Source organism: Aotus nancymaae, unplaced genomic scaffold (genome assembly GCF_030222135.1).
Source record: "Aotus nancymaae isolate 86718 unplaced genomic scaffold, 86718_ANA_hifiasm-v0.15.2.pri h1tg000062l, whole genome shotgun sequence".
Lineage (NCBI taxonomy): Eukaryota > Metazoa > Chordata > Mammalia > Primates > Aotidae > Aotus > Aotus nancymaae.
The window spans coordinates 20604813-20630754 of NW_026988476.1; the positions used below are offsets into that span (position 1 = coordinate 20604813).

At 35.9% G+C, this 25942-nt stretch overlaps 1 protein-coding gene across 2 annotated transcripts in view; it reads right to left on the bottom strand.

The window, feature by feature from the left end:
• Positions 1 to 25942, bottom strand: part of MAP4K5 (mitogen-activated protein kinase kinase kinase kinase 5) — a 117947-nt gene that overhangs the window by 79027 nt on the left and 12978 nt on the right. For both annotated transcript variants that reach the window (XM_064365848.1, XM_064365847.1), the window contains exon 3: positions 13464 to 13521. In XM_064365848.1, the coding sequence (XP_064221918.1) occupies positions 13464 to 13521 (58 nt within the window). The remainder of the gene's footprint in view (positions 1 to 13463; positions 13522 to 25942) is intronic.

The window sequence follows — 25942 nt, forward strand, 5'->3', positions numbered from 1 at the left end:
GTATTCTTTATAGGGACTGGGTTTTGCCATGTTGCCCAGGCTTGTCTTGAACTCCTGAGCACAAGCAATCTGCCTGACTCAGCCTTCCAAGGTGCTAGGATTACAGGTGTGATCCACTGTACCTGGCCTGAGCTTTCAAAAAGTTACCACATTCTAATAATTCTACAAAAAGTATATTACTGATCATTTTCCATTTGTTATTTCATCAAATATCAACCGGTTTATGCTTTTTCTGTCTACTGTAAGTATTTCTACTTCATTGGTCATAGGTTAAAATTGTTAACATGATGCTTCTGAATTGTATTTCCTATTTTAATACTCTAATTTTAATTAATCTCACAGAATTATTAACAAATCCATGACACTGGATTTGACAGTGATTTCTTGGATATAACACCAAAAGCACAGGTAACAAAAGCAAAAAGAGAGAGATGAGACTGCAGTCAAATTTCAAAATTTTGGCTGGGTGCAGAGGCTCCTGCACAATCCCAATACTTTGGGAGGCCAAAGTGGGAGGCTCGTTTGATGCCAGGAGTTCAAGACCAGTTCAAGACCAGGGCAATATAGCAAGATTCTGTCTCTACAAAAAATACAAAAGTTAGCCAGTGTGGTGGCATGTGCCTGTAGCCCCATCTACTAAGGAGACAGAGCTGAGAGGATCACTTGAGCCCAGGAGTTCAAGGCTACAGTGAGCTATGATCACCACTGCATTCCAGTGTGGGCAACACAGCAAGACCCTATCTCAAAATAAACAAAAAAATTTTTTTGTTCAAGAAAGAACACAATCAACAAAGTGAAAATGCAACCTATAGGAGAAAATATGTACAAATCCTGTATCTGGTAAGAAATATCTGGTAAAGAAGTTAATATCCAGAATATATAAAGAAAACTATCAGAAATATGCCTATCCTATATAGGTATCAATAATGGAAACTACCATTTCTTAAACTAAAAGTAATTGTTTTATTCTATATTATTGTATCCACATTTATATACCTATCTTAGAAAAGTAAGCCAATGTAGAAAAATATAAAGAACATAAGCCAGGTACAGTGGCTCATGCCTGTAATCCCCACTATTCGAGAGGTTGAGGTGGGAGGACTGCTTGAACCCAGGAGTTTGAGGCTGCACTGAGCTATGACTGCAACACTGCATTCCAGCCTGAGACTCTGTCTCGAAAAAGAAAAGTAAAAAAAAAAAGAAAGGAACAAAAAAAGAGAATGAAATAAAAATCACCCACAAATGTACCAGAGACATCCATCATTCACTTTTTGTTTGTTCAAGGGAAAGGGTCTTGTTGTCACCCAGGCTGGAATGCAGTGACACAGCCATTGCTCACTGTAGCTTCAAACTCCTGGGCTCAAAGAATCCTTCTGCCTCAGCCTCCCAAGTAGCTAGGACTACAGGTTTATGCTGCCACGCCCAGACAATATTTTTAAAAATTTTTAGTAGAGACGGGATGTCTATTATGTTGCTCAGGCTGACACCATTAGCATTTTGATTTTTTTTTCCAGTCCTGTAAGTACTGTAATTATGAAGTTCTGCATATCATATACACAATTTGAACCATACTGCAGAGTTTCACAGACTATTTTCACTGATCAATATTGTAACCATTGCTCATGTCATTAAAAACCACATAAAAGTTACCCAAACTGGAAAGAAATAAGTAAAAAATCTCTGTTCAGAGATGACATGATCTTATATACATAAACTCCTCAAGTCCATTAAAAAAATCTATTGGAACTAATAAACAAATTCAGCAAATTGTAAGATACAAAATCAAAACTGAAAAATCAACTGTGTTTCTGTACAGTAACAATGAACAATCATAAAAAGAAATTAAGAAAACAATTTATTTACAATAGCATCAAAAAGAACAATTAGCCAGGTGCAGTGGCTCACACTTGTAATTCCAGTACTTTGGGAGGCCAAGGTGGGTGGATGACCTGAGGTCAGGAGTTCAAGACCAGCCTGGCCAACATGGTGAAACCCTGTCTCTACTAAAAATACAAAAATTAGCTAGGCATGGTGGCACACACCTGTAATCCCAGCTGCTGAGGAGACTGAAACACAAGACTCACTTGAACCTGGGAGGCAGAGGTTGCAGTGAGCCAAGATGACCCCACTGCACTCCAGCCTGGGCGACAGAGTGAGACTCCATCCCAAAAAAAATGAACAATTAGGAATAAACTCAACTAAGTAAGTGAAAGACTTGTGTGCTAAAAAGTATAAAACATTGTTCAAAGATATTAAAGACACAAATATGTGGAAATAGTTTATTATTTTTAAATTTTTTTAAATTTTTTGAGATGGAGTCTTGCTCTGTCGCCCAGGCTGGAGTGCAGTAGCACAGTCTCGGCTGACTGTAAGCTCTGCCTCCTGGGTTCAAGCGATTCTTCTGCCTTAGCCATCCGAGTAGCTGGGACTACAGGCGTGCACCACCATTTTGTATTTAGAGTAGAGACAGGGTTTCACCATATTGGCCAGGCTGGTCTCGAATTCTTGATGTTGTGATCTGCCCACCTCGGCTTCCCAAAGTGGTGGGATTACAGGCGTGAGCCACCATGCCCAGCCCAAGTTAATATTATGAATATGTCAATACTACCCAAAGTGATATAAAGAGCTACACAATCCCTATGAAAAATTTCGGTAACCTTTTTTTTGCAGAAATAGGAATGAATCATTCTAAAATTTGTATAAAATTTAGAGACTCTCCATAGCCAAAACAATTTTGAAAAAGAGGAACAAAGTTGGAAGACTCACGCTTCCTGATTTCAAAACTTAGTAAAAGCTACCATAATAAAAACAGTATGGTACTGGTATAAAGAGATACATATTAAAGACCAATGGAATAGAAGAGAGAGCCCAGAAATAAACCCTCATGTATATGGTCAAATGATCTTCAAAAAAGGGTATCAGGACTACTTGATGGGGAGAGGGCAGTCTCTTCAACAAATGGTATTAGGGAAACTGGATATCCACATGCAAAAAAATGAAGTTGGACCCCTGCCTTAATCCATACACAAAACTTAACCCAAAATGATTTAAAGATCTAAATGTAAGACCCCAAACTATCAAACTCCTAGAAGAAATCACAGATGAAAAGCTTCATGGCACTGGATTTGGCAGTGATTTCTTGTACATGACACCAAAAGCACAGGTAACAAAAACAGGTTAAGACTACACATGAAATTTAAAAATTTTTGTCCACCAAGGGACATAGTTGAAAGGGCAATCTATGGAATAGGAGAAAATATTTTTAAATTCTGTATCTAAGAAGGGTTCAACATTCAGAATACATAAACAACTCCTACGACTCAACAACAAAAAAATCAAATAAACTGATTTTAAAAGTGGGAAAGGACTTCAATAGACATTTATCCAAAGATGACCTGCAAACAGCCAATAAGCATATGAAAACATGCTCAACATCATAATTCAGAGAAGCACAAATAAAATCACAACGAGATATCACTTCACACCCATTAGGATGGCTATGATTAAAAACAACAACAACAACAAAAAAATTTTAGAGGTGATATAGAGAAGCTAGAACCCTTATGCACTGTTATTGACATTGCAAACTGGTGAGGCTCTACAGAAAACAGTATGGCAATTTCTCAAAAAATTAAATGTGCAACTATCAGATGACCAATAATCAAACTTCTAGGTTTATATCCAAAATAACTGAAAATAAATCTCTCAAAGAGAGATTTATAAATCCATGTCCATAGCAGTACTATTTACAATAGCCAAGAGGTGGAGGCAACCTAGTTATATACAATGTCTACTGACAGATCAATTAAAAAAACTGTAGGATATGAAAAGTACTCAAACTTAAAATCCTGTCACATGCTCTAACATAGATGAAACTTGAGAACATTATGCTAAGTGAAATAGACTAGTCAGAAAAGGACAAATACTGTATGAGTCCACTTATATGAAGTATCTAAAGGAGCCAAATTCATAGATACCAACTGTTGGAATGGTGGTTACTAGTGGCTGTGGGGAGGCAGCAAAGAGGAGTTTTATCAAATGAATATAGAGTTTCAGTTTTGCAGTATGAAAAATTCTAGAGATCTGTTTCACAACCACGTAAATATACTTAAAACTACTAAATGATGCACTTAAAAATGATTTTAAGACAGCTGGGAACAGTGGCTCATGCCTGTAATCCTAGCACTTTTGTAGGCCGAGGAGGGTGATCAGGAGTTCAAGAATAGCCTGGTCAACATGGTAAAAGCCATCTCTACTAAAAATACAAAAAATTAGCTGGGCCTAGTGGTGTAATCCCAGCTACTTGGGAGGCTAAGGCAGGAGAATGGCTTGAACCCAGGAGGCAGAAGTTGCAGTGAAGTCAAAATCGCACCACTGCACTCCAGCCTGGGTGCCAAGAGCAAGACTCCATATCAAAAAACACAAACACAAAAACAAAAACAAAAACCAAAAAATGGTAAGACAGTAAAGTTTACATTTTTTGCTGAAATTTAAAAAATATGAAAATGGTATGAGTATAGCCTAATTTAATGATTTTACTACAGTTAGATGTTTGGATGTTCAAGTTTCTAGATACATATAATACATATTTCTTTCTTTCTTTCTTTTTTTTTTTTTTTTTGAGACGGAGTTTCGCTCTCGTTACCCAGGCTGGAGTGCAATGGCGCGATCTCGACTCACCGCAACCTCCGCCTCCTGGGTTCAGGCAATTCTCCTGCCTCAGCTTCCTGAGTAGCTGGGATTACAGGCACGCGCCACCATGCCCAGCTAATTTTTTTGTATTAGTAGAGACGGGGTTTCACAATGTTGACCAGGATGGTCTCGATCTCTTGACCTCGTGATCCACCAGCCTCGGCCTCCCAAAGTGCTGGGATTACAGGCTCTTTCTTTCTTTTTTTGAGAGGATTTCATTCTGTTGCCCACAGTGGAATGCAGTGATGTGAACATGGTTCACTGAAGCCTCAACCTCCTGAGCTCAAAAGATCCTCCAGCCTCAGTGTCCTGAGTAGCTGGAACTACAGAAGCAGGCTGCCATGCTCTGCTAATCTTTAAAAATTTTTGTAGAGACGAGGTCTTACCATATTCCCAAGGCTGGTCTTGAATTCCTGGGCTCAAAAGATCCTCCCACCTCAGCCTCCCAAAGTGCTGAGACTACAGGTGTGAACCACCGCTCCCAGACCAAAAAAGTAAAAAATAAAAACTTTTAAAACAACATAAATATGCAGTAACCTAAAAACGTGTTTATCACTTACAGCAAAATTACAATGCAAAAATTAGATCTCTTAATTAAGATTTGCAATGACAAAAGTTTTCTACACTAGTAAATACCAGATACATTTCTGAAGTTTATGAAATAATTTAATGTTAAAGATAGGTATCAAAATGAAAACTAATTTTACTGGTAGCTCATTGTACAGTGAATACATCAGCAGTACTATTTTCAGAATCAATTAACCCAATGCTAAATATTCTATCAGTTAATTTATAAACAACCATGAAAAATACAGTGACACAATGGTGGCAATCTTGTGAATACGGCTGTTTTGGTTCATAAGTAAATATGATTTTTTCCAATGAGCATAATGAATGTAGAATGTTAAACAGAAGACATTAGTAAACAACACTAATCTCCATTCATTTTCTGTATCTATTATTTAAAACTAATAAAATGACATTTGGGGCATGTATTTGTGCCTTCAAATTAACGTTTTCCATTAATTCAGATTTGAACTGTCCAAACAGTGAAGACAGGGTACAAATATTTTATTTTACAGAATATTTTTAAAAATAAAGGTTGTTAGAGTTTGAATAGAAATTCTGAAAAAGGCCGGGCATGGTGGCTCATACCTGTAATCCCAGCACTTTGGAAGGCTGAGGCAGGTGGATCACAAGGTCAGAAGTTCGAGACCAGCTTGGCCAATACGGTGAAACCCTGTCTCTCCTACTAATATAAGAATTAACCAGGCGTGGTGGTGCATACCTGTAGTGCCAGCTACTTGAGGCTGAAGCAGGAGAATTGCTTGAACCTGGGAGGCAGAGGTTGCAGTGAGCTGAGATCACGCCACTACACTCCATCCTGGGTGACAGAGAGACTCCGTCTCCAAAAAAAAAATTCTGAAAAGAACATACCACCACCTAACCAGAATAGCTGACGCTTGTCCTATTTGGCCAAACAGCCTACCTTGGGATTTCTTTAAAGAATTTTCACAAGGCAAACTAATGGTTGGTTTAAACCTCCGTATACTTCTTGACTTTTTAAGATTTACTCAACTTTCTCTGCTTATACTTTCAGGAAACAGGATAAAGTATTCCCTGCAAATCCAAGGAAAGCTTTAAACATCTACTCAAAGATAGTTAAAGATTCCTACTTATTTCAAAAACTGTCTAAAGAAACACATTTATTTTATTAAAAATACTATTTTATAAGTATTTCCAATTTAGCATTTTAAAAGATAAACAAAGGCACAAAGCAAAAGGGTATTGCATTAATCATCCTGGGTAGTGATGGATTAAATTCTACCCCTGTAAGCAAGGCTCCCAATATGTAACAAACTGTAATTTTCATAAGCTTAAAATACTATTTTGTAGTTTCACCATAAAAGAGGGATAATGGGAGAAGGAGAGAGGGAAGGAAAAGTAGGATTCTGATGGTAGTTTTCCCACAAACTTTGTTCCTGCTCTGGCTGTTGGCCACCACTAGCTATTGACTTGAGCAAACTGAGCATCTGTAAAATGAGTTAGATGGTAGGCTAAAATTCAGACAAAAGACAGAAAAACATGGTGGCATGAATCATCATCATATCTGCCTGCTCTTCTAGGGAACTCTGGATGCCTAACCAAAGAGACGAAAAATGCAACTAAAACTCACAATGGTATCACTAGCATTATTTTCAATGCTAATTACTGGTAAGTCAGACTCTATTTAATAAATATCTGCTATAAAAATGAGATAGAAATGGTTAAATCATTCCTGAAAGCAATCATTTTGCCTGTATATACAAAGAGTAACAAGAACATACAGACATAGGAAGGATGCTGACTTCATTTTCTTTTACAAATACTTTTGTGGCTAATTAAAAAAAGCGATTCTCGGTGCTAACCTATTTTTAACTCTAAGGCTTACTGTAGCATTTTTTTCGAATATTCGGAAGACCTTCAAAAGCAATCTGTTTCAGCAAAATTTTGAATATAGCATTATAAAATTAAATTGCCAGAGGCAAGTCAGTAAATACAATTTAGGACTCTAAAATTACTATAAACTTTAATATCCTATTTTACACTGTGGGGAAAAGCACTATTAAGCATACAGATGGAATTTCATTTATTTAAAAAAAATTTTGTTTATGTTTTACCAGACGTAAGTTTTTTTCTAAGTCATATTGGCAAATAATTATCTTTTCATGTCTAAATACAATTTTAAACCAGTTCATCTGTTAAATCAATACAAGAAAGCATTTTTGTATTATGCTGGTTTTAGTGCAAGTTTTTGAAAGCTGGAGAATACAGTTGAGAATTCATTTTTGAAATACAGCAGTCTCCAAAATTATTTGAAGTATCTGAACTGAAAGCTGGGAAAATTCATTAGCATATCATTATATATTTTTTTTATCCTAAACATTCCCTTAAGTCTGCTCCAAAAATGTGAAAAATACCATCTACTTTGGCTTTACTGATAATGCTAAAAATCCATTGATTTCCCACCAAAATTCCACAGCAAAAAAAAAAAAAAAAAAGATAAATATAGGATGCTGAAGATACAAAGAATTCATTTTGAAAGAAAATTGAAGACAACAGTGCTTCAAACTCTCAGAAATATGAAAGGGGAAAAAAAGAGTATAGGTAATTGGGCAACAAAATGAAACAGAAAGAAGCTGGTAGAGTTAAGCGGGGAAACTCCATAAAAATAATACTTGTATAGAACTAATAAAAGCACTGGAACCAACAAGTAATAGAAGCAGTACTGGGGGCTGGGCATGGTGGTTCTCACTATAATCCCAGCACTTTGGGAGGCTGAGATGGGTAGATCACTTGAGGCTGACTGAGAGTAGCCTAGACAACATGGAGAAACCCTGTCTCTGCTAAAAATACAAAAATTAGCTGGGTGTGGTGGCATGCATTTGTAATTCCAGCTACTCGGGAGGCTGAAGCATGATAATGGCTTGAACCTGGTTGGTGGAGGTTGCAATAAGCCCAGATCATGCCACTGCATTCCAGCCTGGCAACAGAGAGAGAGAGACCCTATTTTAAAACAATAAAACAAAACAAAAGCAGTATTGGAGACAAATTAGTCACTGATATGACGGCAGACTTTAAAAATTCTCTACTTTCCAAAGTGATGAAGCAAAAAAATTCAAGAATCGTCAAAAAAAGTTTCTTGAAATAGAGAAAAAATCAAAACTAGAGATGAAAAAAGCAGCTCATTGTGTCTCAGAGAGAAAAATCTATAGATAATTATTGAGACCAAATAACATTCTGTTGAGATTACTAATTTTGAAGACAAAGAAATGCCAGCTTTTGCTACAAACAATCAGGACAGCAAGTTACCTACTAGGGCAAAAATATCAGGTAAACTTTACAGTTCTTTCCAACAATATTCAAGGGAAAAAAATGTCTGCAGATTTTTTTGAAGGTAGAGGGAGAAGAACGTGTGATGTCATCATTTTATACCTAGTCAAATCGTCATTCTCATTTGAAGGTAACAGAAAGACATCTTTAATACTCTTTTGTAGGAAGGATATTGCAGTTTCATTTACGTGCTTACACTGTCCCAAGTGGTGAAATATAGCAGTGAAGATAATCACTATTCTCATGAATCTTACGTTCTAGGAGACAAACAAAATATACACATGTATACATATAAACAAACAAGAAAAAGTATCAGGCACTCACGTGTCCTATGAAGTGAACTAAAATAACAAGGGGATTGGCCTCTCTGAGGATATGATATTTATTTAAGCTGAGGTCTGAATGACCAGGAGCCTTCAGAGCAAAGATCATGAAAAACAGCTACCTCAGGCGAAAGAGAAGAACTGTTTTAATCTTGGACTGTTTAAATAAAAAGAAAACAGAGGCATACTAGAGTAGGGAGAAACATATGCAATGAGCTCAGAAAAGTGGGCAGAGCAGATCATGCAGGGTTTTATAAGCGAGGCTAAAAATCTGAGTATGTTTCTAAGTGGATATGGAAGCTTCAGGGAAGTGTTAAGCAGGAGAGCATGATGATATAATTCATGTTATAAAAAGTTCACTCCAGAGGCTTTCTGGAAACTAGATGGTGGGGAATGGAAGATGTGGGAGAGGCAACAAGACCTAAAAGGGTGGAGATGGGCAATAAAGATAAGCAGATAAATTTAGATGTGTTTTGCAGGTGGAGTTGAGGCAACTTGCTGACAGACTGACTCTTGAACACAAATAAGAGAGAAATCAAGGTTAATGCCTAGATTTTTGGCTTGGTTAATTGCTTAGCAAAATGGGGAAGATGGAGGGAAAAGCAGGTTTGAGAACAACAATCTATTTGTGGATTAAAATAATAATATTCCTAATACTGGAAAATCTTTTTGATAATATGATTTAGTCTATTGGTAGTTGATTCTAAGTAGATGAGAATGGAAAGGAAATGGCATAAAAAGACCAATGGTGGGTAGTAAATCTATTAAATAGAAAACTAAGTCTAAATAATTGCTCATGACATTTATAAATTATAAATACAATATTTCTTAAAAGAAGGTACATATACTAATACATACTCATACCACAGTGCAATCAGAAAGTTTCTGGGCCGAAGTGCCCAGATAAACCAACAAACAGTTGAAAATTGGGGGGATGACGAGGCAGGAAGAGTATAAATATGCAAATTTCAAAATCTGTAAACCCAAGAATTCAACAGATGACTGTTTTATTTCTTAAACTAAAAACCTAAAACACCCACAAATTTAAGTATATTATGCAAGATCTTACAAGTCATCCTCTGACAAAGCTACAGAATTGTACCTTACGAACTATCAGCAGTAAAAATAAAAGAAACCCCAAGCCATATTTTTTTAATTTAAGAAAATATTAAAAACAAAAACCACAAGAGAATTAAAATTAAACATCTCTCTAAACAACATAATAGTGGAGAGATTCACCTATTTAAAAAAAAATAAAGATTCAGATTGGGTTATAAAACAAAAGTCAAATATAATTTTTTACAAGAGAAACATCGATGACCCAGAAAGGATTAAAGTATAATAATAGGCCCAGGTACACCAGGTCCATCCATTTGTTGTATGCCACATAAATATAAAGAAAAAGAGAGCAGGATTGGCAATATCAATGTAGGATAAAGTTATATTCAAGGTAAAAAGGGTATCGAAGAGCATTAAGGGAGTGAATGATTAAAGATGAAGGATACAAGTCACAATAGTAAGGGAAAAACCTAAGCCATTGACCAATATGAGTGACTAATGCATTATACATTTATTCCATTATTCTATCTCTCCCACTAGAATTCAAGTTCCATGAGAACAAGGTCTTTGCCTTTTTGTTCTTTTCTACATTCCTACCCTCTAGAACAGAGCTTGGCATAATTAGGTATTCAATAAACATTTATTAATTAATGAAGAAATGAAAATATAATGTAAAAATGAATTTTATGGGTCAACTGACACACTTATAATACATTAAGCAGATGTGCCACAAATGGAAGGAGAAATCAACAAAATCACTATAGTGGAAGATGATCAACACTTCTGTCAGAACCCATTTATGCCTACTGTTCCATTATTGGAATGCTAAGCATGTGGGAGTTATTTATATACTACTGCTCAAGGTCATCGCCAAGGTCTGATTTTTCACACATCTGCAATTCAAAAAACTGCAACCTCCAGCATAAATGGGTTAATGCTCAATGCGTAAATACTGGAAGCACTATCCTACAATGTGAAAGTCCTGGCCAAAAATAACATTCTATACGATATGACTGTACAGTTACAAAAACAGTTAAAAACATTTGAAAACTACCAGAAAAATATGAATTCCATGACTGCCAGAGACAAAATATATCCAATAAAATCAGTGTCTGAAGTAAACATCTACAATAACCAATTAGACAGCATAATAGGAAAAAAGAAACACATTCACAATAGTGAAAAATACCATAAATATGATGTATATTGCAAAAACTTTCCTAAGGACCCGAATAAGAAAAAACCTTTACTACTGTTAAAATGCCAAATCTCCTACATTAATCTAAGTGCCTTTTTTCTCCTTGATAAAAATGATTTAAAAGTTCTCCTGAAGAAAACAATTTACAAACAGAAAGAATCTGAAAAATAAAAGGAATTTTAGATTGTAATATATAATGAAAAGTTACAGTAATCAAAACCAGGATAGTATTAAAGTAGGAACAGAAAACAGAAAATCACTTAAACAGAACGCAAAATCTATGCTTACATGGAAATTTAGTTTATGACAACCAAGACATTTCAAATCTGTGGATAAGAGACTAAATACATAGTAACGCCTTTAGGAAACTAGCCATTTGAAAAAGAATATACATAGAGTTCTCTCATCCCTTAGAACAAACTCATTCTTGATTGAGCAAATATTTAAATTTTGGAAGAAAAAAAGGAAAAACTAGAAGAAATTACAGTTTAAAATTTTTATAATTAGGAGAAAAGGCCTAAGTACAGGGAAACGAGGAATAGAGAAAGGAGGACTGACAAATTTGTCTAAGAGAAAAAAGACTTCCACATGGAAAAGAAAAGTATAAGCAGAGTACAAAGACAGAAGACAAATTGGGGGAAACGTAAAATACATAATGAAGAGTCACTATCCTCAAAGTGCAAACAGGATCTAAAAATCAAGAATAAAATACAAATAACCTGATAGGACTGGGGCAAAACATAAGAATAGACAACAAACAAAATTTTAAAATGGCCAAATACTAAGATCACATCATCAATATTTACTGAACTTTCATGTTATTCTTTCTTGGGGAACAAGTTGAAATATTACTCAATCTTAATACATGGGTCACGACTAACATAAAATAGTCAGTAACTTTTACAAAACAAGGCAGTGAGAAATTCCAGCCTTTCAAAGGGTCTTAATTTATGATCCCAGCATTTAATCCTTACATTTTAAGTAATCATACACATATTTTTCTTTTTTTACTAAATTGTCTTCTTATGTTAGTTCTAATATAAGGCTTACTGAGAATTAAGAATTGCAGAATTTAAAAAATATACCCATTAATTCATTATAATAAACTGTAATATTAGGTTGGCAAAAACTGCAATTACTTTTGCATCAACCTAGAAAAAAATAAGCCATACCCTCAAATCAAGTAAGTGAAACTGTGCTGCAACAAGCCCACTGCACTCACTGAAGATAGAAAAAGGATAAACATCTTTGTTTTCTCTGAGACCACAGGCCAGTTCCTGGACATAACTTGAATAACCCATCCTTGAATATAATTTGAATATTTGCTCTAATGACTTTTCCAGGAGAGGAAAATGCTTGTATAGTTGTGTTATATTCCCTATTTGTGTTAGTGACATTTTGGACATCATTTTATACTTATTAGGTGGAACTTAATGGGAGGATCCTGAAAGAGTATCATTATAACAATTTCTATTTGCCCAGAAAAAAAAGACACTAGGACATATCTGAAAGCTTATTTTTAAAGTTTTCCAGCATATGCTACCTCAGTATATTATCTCTCTAATGAATCACATATCTAATGATTCAAATACTGTGTCTGAAATGCAAAGTCATTTTAACTGCTCAAACTAAGAAACTGGCGTAATTATGGTCATATACTTACCCTACATGCCTAAGTTTATGAACCAGCAAATGAACATCCCACCAAATATTCACTTACCTGGTCAAAAACTACTACTACACTCATTAGAAACTTTTAGGATACGAAAATCACAAAACCGTTTCAAGATTATAGTTCTGTTTTCAAAGTACATTATTCAGTGTGTTTTAAAACAAGCAGTCTTCTGACACACAGAGGTGTTAATAAAATAAGCATTAAGCTAAGACCAGAATTAACAAACCTAAACCAATCAAAGGGAACAGCTGACAAGCAAATGTCATTATCCCAAATATTCACTACCAAAAAATCACTGAATACTTTCCTAATCAAATTCTCACAAAAGCTAAATCTGAAGTTCAAATATTTCACTATGATCTTAAAAGAAAATTACTTTAACATTGTCAATTGTCTTTCAATTTTGAATGTGTACATGTCAAATTTTATTTGGCAACAAAACTGTCACATCAAACTCACCTTTAACTAACCACCTCTAGTGGAATTTAATAGAAGATATTCTATTGACCTGATACAACATATAAAGACTTCTTTTGGGAAGAAGGGAAACAAGGAAAGAAATATGGAAAATACTTTTAAGACCTATATTTATGAACTGCACAAGAAAATTGTTCAAAATTGTCTTGAGGCTTTTAATACATACCAGGCTCCAATTTAATGATTTTTACTGCAGCCAACTCTCCCGTGTGTACATTTCTGGCCTAAAAACAAAACAAACACAAAAATCTTATTAATTCAAAAGCTTGTTAATTACATCAAAATTACTTGGTACTACGTTAGTTGTTTATCAACCATATTTTATCAAAGCTAAAAAACAAAATATTTCCAATAAAATGAGCATATTCATTTTCCCATTTAAGAAAAATATAGATAAGACACAAAAGTGTTTGACAAATTATCATTAGTCCCATCACTCAAAAACAGCTACTGTTTAAAATTTGGTCTACTTCCACCAAGGCTTTTCTTCAGCCTTGGGTTAATATTTTTAATTTTAAAGATCTCATGGTTTTTATTTATATCAGAAAACATCATCACAGGTCATTAAAAACATTTTCTTAAATCATCTATATCTAACTACCTAGACAAAAACAGTGTAGATGCATCTCTTTCCTGGTACACATATGTACATCCAAGTGCATTATGGAAGAAGATAAGCCCATCATAGTCTTCTAAAACATGATTGCAATGCTGCCTGATTTTCCACTGACAGGATATATAATTTAACCAACCCTCTACTCTTGGGCATTCACAATTTTAATATTATTTTCAAATATAAAAATAGGGATAAACATATCTTAGTTTTATCTCTATCCACAGCCTTGATTATTTCCTTCAGCTAAATGCCTAGAAGAGAAACTACTATTCAACAAAATATCAAAAAACTTACTATAATTAGCACTGCAATGAATATCACTACAAATATTTTAGCAAAGATCAGCTTATAACGAAGGCAACCTAGACATACAATGTGAGATTGAAAGCTACGTGGATTTATAATGGGTATATTGCCATATTGCTCTAAAATACTGTGCAAATTTATACTGTCGTTGATCTTGGATGTTAAACCCATGTCTGCCAAGACTTATTGCAGGTAAAAATTAAATGGTTATAACATAGTCCATATAGCCATCCTCATTTACTGCTGGACATTAAGAATGTTATATATAGTCTTTTCATTATTTAAGATATATTTGTTTTAAATAGATTCTAAGGTATGATATCACTAGGTCAAAGGTTGTGAATATAAACGCATACCATCAAATAGTCTAAAAGCATTTTACCCTATATTCTCTTTGTTAATATGAGTGCTTATTTTCATTGTACCCAGTGGCATATCATATGTGGAAATGGAATTTACTAATTTATGACCTTTTCATTTACTATATTAGATTTGAATGCCAACTTTCAAATGGCAGAAAAAAACAAGAAAAAAGATATGATAAAAAAAAGAAAAATAAAAAAAAAAGATATGATAAAATAGAAAAGTATAGTTATAGTAATTTGCCAAATTAAATAAGTCAAATTTGCATAGGAAAGAAGAGAAAAAGGGAAAGGAATAGAAGAACAATAAAGTAGGGAAGAGTACCTTAAAAGAGATCCTTTTAGAAATGACATACAAAGGGGAGAAAAAGAATAGAATGGGGGAGAGATATACAAAGGAAAAGACACAAATGGAAAGAAAAATAAAAGAATTTTCCTTTTTGTTTTGTCTTTTTTTGAGACAGGGTCTCACTCTGTCACCAGGCTGGAAGGCAGCAGCAGGATCTTAGCTCACTGCAACTTCCGCCTCCTGGGCTCAAGTGATCTTTCCACCTTAGCCTCCCAAGTAGCTGAGACTACAGACACCTGCCACTACACTCAGCTAATTGTTGTATTTTTTTGTAGAGACAGGTTTCACCATGTTGCCCAGGCTGGTCTTGAACTCCTGGGTTCAAGTAATTCGCCCACCTTGGCCTCCTGAAAGTGGTGGGATTACAGGCATGAACCACCAGGCCTGGCTAAAAAATAATTTTCAACAGTAGAAGTCACAATTACTTTGTGATAAGTTCACATTTTCCTCATCAAATCTAGTGAACAGGGTAAGAAGGGGCCTCAGGAAAGAAGAGCAGGCTTTCATTTCCTCCCTTTGACAGTTATTTCTCTCCTATCAATACCTTTACAAAAAAAGGGAGCAATAGTCAGCCAGAAGCCTAACACCATTCCTACCCTCTCCTCTTTCTTGTCTTTGGACAAAAGAATTGCCTGTTAGCCTCAGGTCTTCTAGTTCCTAAAATCTTCCTTGGGGTCATAAAAAGATACATGCACATAGATTTCGCCTCTCTACCTCTCAGCCAATTCACATGCCAGTGGGACTCAGGTATAAAAAATATGGCCAGAACAAGCAATGATAACTGACTTCCTGGGAATCTTGTTCAGTAGATTATAAATGTGTGTTAGAAGACAAATTCCATAATAATGATGGCAATTATTTTTGTAAGGCTTTATAGTTTGCAGGAACTTTCACATATATTACTTAATTCTATTTATTTAAACACAGAAAGACTTAGTTTAGTAAAGCTGACTTGCCCAAGGCCATCCTGCTGGCAGGGGTAAGTCAAGAGTTGGAATCCAAGTGTATTCTGATGACAATATTTCACTGCTCCTTTTCAGAATTCGAGAATTCTCTTTTTCTTTTTAAAATGCAATAGACACCAGAGAAAAGTATTAATTGTATAATATTTAACAGATCAGTACCAGTGGTAACTTTTGTTGAAACAGATTAACAAAGTAATCCATTGAAAACAGATTAACAAAGCAATATACTAATAGCCTTTCATATTAAATTTCTCTGTGATAATTTTCAGTAACAGAACGTGAACTCTTACACATTTAAAGTCTTAAAGAAATAATCTTAGAGTTGAATTTGATCCAAAGAAAACAGTATTATTTTAAACCTTCTGAAAAAAGTTACTGAAGGCCAGCAGCCTTCTAACATGTTTAAAATCCATTGTAAAGAACTGGAATTCCAAAAAGAACCAAATAGACTCAATGAACTCTTCTTTTAACTCACCTATGTCATAATCTAGCAAATATGACAGCTGCTTCTGTGCCTAAATATCAGTACCCTAGTTTTATCTCTTTCCCTATCTACCTAAGTGATCATTTAAATTGTTTTTTTCATTTAAAATTTTCACTGGAATCCTACAGAAAACAGAAAAACATTTTTGGACATAACAGTATAAGTTTACAAATTGGGAAGAAAGATTGAAGTATAAGGGCCATAAAGACACAAGTAAGTTAGAGAAGTACACTCACAAACTGTGACGGTTGAAAAATTCGAGATTATACATTTCAGGTAAGGAATACAACATTCAACTGATATGACAATGACTGATGCTAACACATTTCCAACAACAAAGTATCTTCAGGCAATTCATTATTCCAAGCAAAAACGGGCATTTGGACAATACATTCTGCAATTCACTGCCACTCACTTTCAGAAACCAAAAGAAAATGACTCCATTCTTCTCAGTTGCCAATTATTAAACAAGAGTCAACAACATGAAAAGATCTAATATGCTTCTCTGAGAATTTGGAACAATTAATTCTGATTTTAGTCAGATTAATCAGAAGTGAATAGCTTGGTGTCCGTCTGAAAACTGTCCTCATTATGGCACATTCTCCTTTCTCCGTCCCCCTCCCCGTTTTGCCTGGTTAACTCAGACTTGTCCTTCAGGATTCAGTTGTTACCACTTCCTCCAGGAGTCTCTCCTGGTATCCTAAGGCTGGATTAAGGGTGTTGTCATCTTAGCTCTAGGCATGATCCTTTGAAAGGCTGTGCCACATGGCAGATGCTCTACAAATTTGTTGAATAGACAATCATGATAGTAGGAAGGTTATTGCTCTCTTAAAAAATATTAAAATCTACTACAACTAGAAAATGCTATGAAACTGACAATATACTGTTTTAAATAGTCTTACTTTTTTCCTTATGTTGAGTCATATTATGATGAATTAAAGTATTTTGAAGAAAATTATTTGTAAAAATTTATTATGAAGATTTTATTGTGGAAAAATTAAAATAATATAAAACAAATCAGTAAAAGATGACAGTCCTCCTCCATCCCAATCTCATCTCCAAAAATAACTATTGTTAATGGTTTAGAGTATATCCTTCCAAACTTTTCGTTAGGTTGAGTCCTAAGAACACATATGCACAGAACACAAACCCTGGTAATTTGCCAGTTTCTCACAAAGCTCAACATAGTCTTACCATATAAGCCAGCAATCCCACTCCTTGGCATGTGTGTAGCTGAGCTAAAAAGTTATGTCCATACAAAAATCTATACATAAATGCTTAAAGCAGTCTTTATTCACAGTCTCCCAAAACTGGAAGTAATCAAGATGTCCTTCAATAGGCGAATGCATAAACAAATTGTGGTAAATTCATACAGTGGAATGTTTATTGCAGCACTATTCATGACAGCCAAGACACAGAATGAACATAGGTGTCCAACAATGATGAATAAAGAAAATGTGATTATATAAATACAAAATGGAATACTATTTACTCATAAAAAAGAATGAAATGCTGTCATATGAGGAAACATGGATGGAATTGGAGGATATTATGTTAAGTGAAATTAGCCAGGAATAGAAAGTTAACCACCACACATTCTTGCTCAGATGTGGGAGCTAAAAAAAGTTAATCTCGGCCGGGCGCGGTGGCTCAAGCCTGTAATCCCAGCACTTTGGGAGGCCGAGGCGGGTGGATCACTAGGTCAAGAGATCGAGACCATCCTGGTCAACATGGTGAAACCCCGTCTCTACTAATACAAAAAATTAGCTGGGCACAGTGGCGCGTGCCTGTAATCCCAGCTACTCAGGAGGCTGAGGCAGGAGAATTGCCTGAACCCAGGAAGCGGAGATTGCGGTGAGCCGAGATCGCGCCATTGCGCTCCACCCTGGGTATCAAGAGCGAAACTCCGTCTCAAAAAAAAAAAAAAAAAAAAAAAAAAAAAAGTTAATCTCATAAAAGTAAAAAGTAGAACAGGGAATACCAGAGGCTGAGAAGGGTAGGGGGAAGGGAGGAATAGGGAGAAATTTGTTAAAGGACACAAAACTGTAACTAGATAGGAAAAATAAATTTTAGTGCTCTATACCACTACTAACAGGATAGTTACAGTTAACAATAAAATATTAAATAGTTTCAAATAGCTAGAATACCAAATGTTCTCAACACAGAGAAACGATAAATGTTTGAGATTATAGATGTGCTCATTACCCTGATCACTACAAATTATATGTATCAAAACATCACTATGAATCACTATGATCACCCACGAATATGTACAATAAAAATTTAATTTGAAAAAAGGCCTGGCACGGTGGCTCACGCCTGTAATCCCAGCACTTTGGGAGGTTGAGGCAGGCGGATCATGAGGTCAGGAGATCAAGATCATCCTGGCTAATATGGTGAAACACTGTCTCTACTAAAAATACAAAAATTAGCCAGGCATGGTAGCATGCGCCTGTAGTCCCAGCTAGTCAGGAGGACAAGGCAGGAAAATCGCTTGAACCCGTGAGGCAGAGGTTGCAGTCAGCCGAGGTCACACTACTGCACTCCAGCCTGGGTGACAGAGCAAGACTCCATCTCAAAAAAAAAAAAAAGAAATAAATGGAAGCCACAAAAAGATACGGAAGAATCCTAAATGCATATTGCTAAGTGAAAGAAGCCAGTCTAAGAAGGCTTACAAACTGTTTGATTCCAACTACATGACATTGTGAAAAAGGCAAAACTACAGAGAGAATAAAAAGCAATGGTTGTCAGGGGTTTAAAGGAAGGAAGGAAAGAGATGAACAGGTGAAGTGCAGGGTATTGGTAGGAGAGTGAAACTATTCTGTATGCAATGGTAATGATAGACACGTCATTACATATTATCAAAACCCAAAGAACAATACAACACAAAGAGTGAATCTTTATGTAAATTATGAACTACAGTTAATAATATATCAATATTGAGTCAATAATTGTAACAAATGTACCAAACTAATGCAAGATGTTAAAAGACAAAACTGTGCAGAAGGTGGATAAATGTAATTCTATGTACTACATGCTCTATTATTCTGTAAATCTGAAACTGCTCTAAAATATTGTCTATTAATTTAAAAATAAACAATTATTTTTAAAAAGAATACACATTTTCAGACACATTTGTGAATCAATTTTTATGATCAGAATCAACCCATTTATATTATGTTTCAATTTAATAGAGCCAAAAAGAAGAGGTAAAGACACCTTGATTTTTTTTTAAGAGATTCTGAGTGGCTCAGAAAGAAACACATCATCGGAGGATTTGAACAACAATCACAAAACAACATAAAATAAAGATGGTGTTTTACAGTTACACCATGGAGAAGCCAAGATATATTATATGTAGTTACAAAAGTAAAAAGTAAAAAATACAAACTACAACTCTCACTGATAGAAATAAATACTTAAATGTCAGCTTCCATTTTGAAGATGTATTTCTGTTCTCTCCAAATGAAGAACCTATGGGCAAATGTTTGTACTCTGTAATTTTCCAGCTGGATTTTTAAAACAGAAAGCAGTACCAGGCTCTTTTATAATGAAAGGCAAAGAGGCTTTCAGAAAAAGAGATCTTCTAAACAGAGACCTTACAGATTCAATTTAGTAAAGAGATCTTTCAGAAATTTAACTATACAAATTCGCATTATAATCCTAAAGAGTTTTGGAGTACCAGTTTTTGAAACCAAACATTTCCTTCTAATAAGTTAAATGTGATACTCTCAATTCTTTTAACTTTAACACACAAGAATGAAAAGATTCTGCATTATGTTTACAAAAGGAACTAACTGGAGTACCACAGAAACTACACAAAAAAGATCTAACTATTTCTGATTCCTATTCGTTTTAGTGGGGTTTTGGTATACACTAATACTCAGATTAAAGAGTATACTAAACACCTAGACATCTAATAAAACATAGTACAGTTACAGTTCTTATTTTACTCTTATTAATCAGGAGCTGAAATTATTAGGTGGAAAAGCTAGACTCATAACAAATGGGATCAATATCACCATAATATCCACAATAGAATCATTCTAATTAAATTGATTTTCTGTTCCCATTGCCAATGCATTTCCCTTTCATCTCTTAATTCATATTTCCAAGTCAATTTACTGCTAAAGAAGTATTTCAACTCAAGTCCTCCAGTCTTTGACATCTTGTTAATAGTAAAAAGTTACCTATGGATTTCCGCTTATACAAAAAAAAAAAATTGAAAGATGTTAACTAAGCCATTTCTACTTCAGTAATATAATGCAATTGCCAGTTTTGTAAACTATGAACTTTTCTACATGCTGTAAAATTTTTAATGTAACTAAAAATTAATGAGGAAAAATCTAAACATTTTACCTACAATGTTTCAACACAGAATGGGAAGATATGACTCAATATATAGTAATACATCATAGTATTCATGAAGTTGAAAGATAATTTTTAAAAAACAGGCTAAAAAAAAAAAATTGGCAAGTAAGGACGGCCATCTAAAAGCTCTGGCAACCAAGACCACCACCATGAAGAAAAATGAAAAAGCTCCTGGGTGAGCCGAGATCGCGCCATTGCACTCCAGCCTGGGTAACAAGAGCGAAACTCCGTCTCAAAAAAAAAAAAGAAAAAGCTCCTGTATTCCACTTCACTGTTCTTCACGTTAGGTCTCTCTCATCCTACCCCCAGATAACTTTCTTCCCGCATATTTTTAGGGTTACAAAACTTTTCCATTAAGCCAACTGTGGGCTTCAGTTTTAAATATGCCCTCTTTCTCTATAACATAACATCAGAAAATCCAGACATCCCAATATTTAACAAGCTATCTCTAGTGGCCAGTGACTGCTTCTCACGGTCATAATTATGTATCCCAGACTCAGGAACATGACCTACCATACAAAGGAAGCAATAGAGCAACCATAAAGTTTGAAAAATACAAAGTAGCTGATTCATCCACAATAAAAGTGAAGAGTCAATTATGTCATCGGCTGTAAAACCTCTATACCCAATACTTTATGAACATTGTTTTTCTTCTGTTGTTGTTTTGTTTTGTTTTTGTTTTTTTTGAGGTGGAGTCTTGCTCTGTTGCCCAGGCTGGAGTGCAGTGGTGTGATCTCGGCTCACTGCAGCCTCTGCCTCCCAGGCTCAAGCAATTCTCATGCCTCAGCCTCCTGAGTAGCTGGGACCAAGGCATGCACCACCACGCCCAGCTAATTTTTTTTATCACCACGTTGGCCACGATGGTCTCAAATTCCTGACCTCAAGTGATCTACCCATCTCGGCCTTCCAAAGTGCTGGGATTACAGGCGTGAGCCCCTAGTCCAGGCAGGAACATTGTTTTTAACTGGTTCATTTATTTGACAAACATTACTTAGTACTTACTACATGCCAGGTACTGTTGTTAATACTAGGAATGTAATGAAACAAAAACAGTTCCTGTATTCTGAAAGCTTTTATCAGTTAAAAAGACAGAGAAGGGAACAGTAAATACTACACTGTGTGAAAAAATGCTCTCAAAGATGATACAAGTCAACGTTGGAGAATTCTGAGCCCAGTCAAACTAGACTGAAGAAACAGCTTCCAGGAGAAAGTAAATTTAAACTGAGACCTAATGGAAGGCTTTCCTAGGAGGAGTGGTGGGTGGCAAAATTCCAGGCAAGGTGTAAAGACAAGAGAAAGCATGGGCAGTTTAAAAAAGCCAAACTATCTGGTATTAAGGGAATATAAAGAGGGAATGGTGAGAGTTAAGATTCCTCTGATGGTAAGGACAGAATGTATCACCCCCTATCTTCCTGTAGCTATCATATACTAACCTCTTGATCATCCTTATTTTTATTTTTATTAATTTTTTGAGATGGAGTCTTGCTGTCACCCAGGCTGGAGTGCAGTGGCACGATCTCGGCTCACTGCATCCTCCCCCTCCCACGTTCATGCAATTCTCCTGCCTCGGCCTCCCAAGTAGCTGGGACGACAGGTGCACGCCACCACGACCAGCTAATTTTTGTATTTTTAGTAGAGACAGGGTTTCACCATGTTGGCCAGGATGGTCTAGATCTCCTGACCCAGTGATCTGCCCGCCTCGGCCTCCCAAAGTGCTGGGATTACAGGCATGAGCCACCAAGCCCAGCTGGTCATCCTTATTCTTTTATGACTTTATGACCCTTGGCTCACAGTTTCCTCTTGACCCCTTCTCTTGCTACCACTCTTAGTGACTTCAATATCTGGAACTACTCTGACTTTTCAACTACTCTGACTTTTTATTCTCTGACCTAACTAACATTATACTTCCTTCCTGATCACAGCCTCCTACTCTTTCAGCTCACTTATTCTAGTTCTCCCATTCCAGCCATTCTTTCACCTCATCAATTCAGCAATGCATTCCTCCATGACCACCAATTATTTCTCTCAATTCCATATATCCTCCCTTAACTATCAGAATTAAACTTCCTCTTTCCTCTATTGTACTAGCCTGGCAAAATCCTAATCCTGATTAATCCCAATTATCCACTAATTCCACATTGGTATCAAATAGCTAAGAGCTATTAGGAAAAAAAATTACAAAATCATGCTAACTGGTCTTATTTTCAAATCATAAAACAAATATCAAACTACAGCTTCTCCTACAGGTTTTATTTTCCACTCTTCGTAAGAACTATTCCACTCCTCTTGCTTCAAACTTTCAATAATCCCTCAGCCTCTTTGTTACCCCCTCTTCTCTCACCTATCCTAACCGATCATGGAACTGCATCTTTTCTTTATTTAACATTCACCTATGTAGCCAATCATCTATCTCCAGGGCACATCTCTCCTCACTTTGCTCCAAACTCCTACATCCATGGAAACTTAACAGGTATCTTAACATTAACACGTCTAACAGAATACTCAATTATATCTGCTCCACAAACTTTCACATTCCCATATCTTCCCAATCTAAATCAAATTTACTACATCCACTTACTCACTTAAGCCCAAAACCCAGGTCATTCTTCATTTCTTTCCTTCACACTCTTCACATCTGATATATCAACAAATCCTGACAGCTTAAACATATAAGCCAAATCCATGCACTTTCTTCTATTTCCAGTGCTATACTGTAGTTCAAGCTTGTCTCCATCAGGAACTGTAAACTATTTGTGAAACATGGAGAAATAGCAAGTCAGGAATAATTCCTGTTCTGGATTGCACAACTGGGTAGACAGTGGTCCCATTTACTGAGATGACAAACATAGGAGGAAGCACACATTCTGTGGCAGGGAGAAGCATATAGTTGAGGGCTCAGTTTGGGACATATTTACATTTTAATTTGCTATGGAAAAAACAATCTAGTGATATCCTATAACGAGAGCTAACCTGGACTGAAAACAGAGTTAGGCACCATCAACGCTACTGAATGCAGGCAGGTGGATGAGATTACTTAGAGTAAGTAGTCAGAAGAAAAGAGGATCAAGAACAGAATCCTAAAAAATTAGCCACACTTAAGGAATAGTGAAAATAGACAAAGTTAAAATGAAACTATTACAGAGATACTATTCTCTAGAATCTCAGTTTGCAGGAATTTTTAAAAGTCATCCAATCCAATCTCTCTTTTAAAGAGCAAATCTCTACCTAATCTATAATGGTCATTTGGTCAACCTAATACATTCATTTTTAGGATAACTGTAGTTGTATAAAGGCTTTTCTGTGACAAGCAAATATATTCTCCTTTAATTTCTCTTCAGTGGTGGTCCCAGTTTTGGTTTGTAAGGTAACACTGACTTAACCTAGTCTTTCTACTATATGACAAATTCAGATCTCTGAATTCATAAATTTATTCAGGAAGTATTGAGTCTCTATGAAAGTCAGGAGGCCTAAGCTCTAACTCTGCTCAGATAAAATATAAAAGCTCGCTTCTACCTACAGACAAAACACTAATTTTTCAATATGCCATGCCATATAAATTCTAGATCCTTCCCACCAGTCTAGTTACTACTTACTTTGACTGTGCTTAAAGTTTGATGTCCAAAAAAAACGACAGTAGTTGTAACATTAGATTCATGACAATAAAGGTGACATGTCTTTTTTCAAGTTTCTACAAAATTACAACACTTTTTTTTTTATATAGAGAGTTTCACTCTTGTTGCCCAGGCTGGAGTGCAATGGCACGATCTCTGCTCACCGCAACCTTTGCCTCCCGGATTCAAGCGATCCTCCTGTCTCAGCCTCCAGAGTAGCTGGGATTACAGATATGCGCCACCATGCCTGGCTAATATTTTGTATTTGTAGTAGAGACGGGTTTCTCCATGTTGGTCAGGCTGGTCTCAAACTCCCAACTTCCCAAAGTGCTGGAATTACAGGGGTGAGCCACCGTGCTCGGCCTTTTTTTGGGGGGACAGCGTCTCACTCTGTCACACAGGCTAGAGTGCAGTGGCACAATCTCAGCTCACTGCAACTTCTGCTTCCCGAAAAGCTGGGATTACAGGCATGCACACCATACCCGGCTAGTTTTTGTATTTTTAGTAGAGACAGGGTTTCACCATGTTGGCCAAGCTGGTCTTGAACTCCCGACCTCAAGTGATCTGCCCACCTCGGCCTCCCAAAGTGCTGGGATTATAGGCATGACCACCGTGCCCGGCCTACAATACTTTTAAGTTTTAAAAACATGTTGAGGACAGGCACAGTGGCTCACACTTGTAATCCTAGCACTTTGGAAGGCTGAGGCGGGCAAATCTCTTGAGATCGGGAGTTCAAGACCAGCCTGGCCAACATGGTGAAATCCTGTCTCTACTAAAAATACAAAAATTAGCCAGTGTGGTGGTGGGTGCCGGTGGGCGCCTGTAGTCGCAGCAACTTGGGGGGCTGTGGCAGGAGAATCGCTTGAACCTGGGAGATGGAGGTTGCAGTGAGCCAGGATCACGCCACTGCACTCCACCATAGGCAACAGTGAGACTCCGTCTCAAAAAATAAAGCAAAAAACAAAAAATAAATGTTGAAAGTGTTCTATCCAAAACAGAATGCAATATTTTATCCTATGACAAGAGCAAAGTAAGTGCTTCATTTTACTTTTATATCATTTTTGGAAAAAGAGAGGCTCTAATCGCTACATATATTAATCATGCATCAATTTAACATTTATTCACGGAGCACTTCTTAACTATCAGGTACCTCAGGAACAAGGATAATATTGGTAGAGTGACAGCAAGGAATTAGTTAAGATGAATAAAAATATCTGTACCTACTCTGCCTGAGTTTCAAGATTTTAGATCCATATAAGAAAGTTTTCTCTAGCAATTAAAACTGTCCAAAAAAACCCTAACTACTTCCAAACACAGTATATCTTCAAGGAATTAGTAAGATGAATAAAAATATCTGTACCTACCCTGTCTGAGTTTCAAGATTTTAGATCCATATAAGAAAGTTTTCTCTAGCAATTAAAAGTGTCCAAAAAAACCCTAACTACTTCCAAACACAGTATATCTTTATTATTTAAATAAGAAGTTATAAATGACCATTTGTAAAGGACAAGATAGGGAATATATGCAATACGTGCAAGTCAAAATTTCCCTGTTAGCTCCCAAACTCCTTATTATTATTTT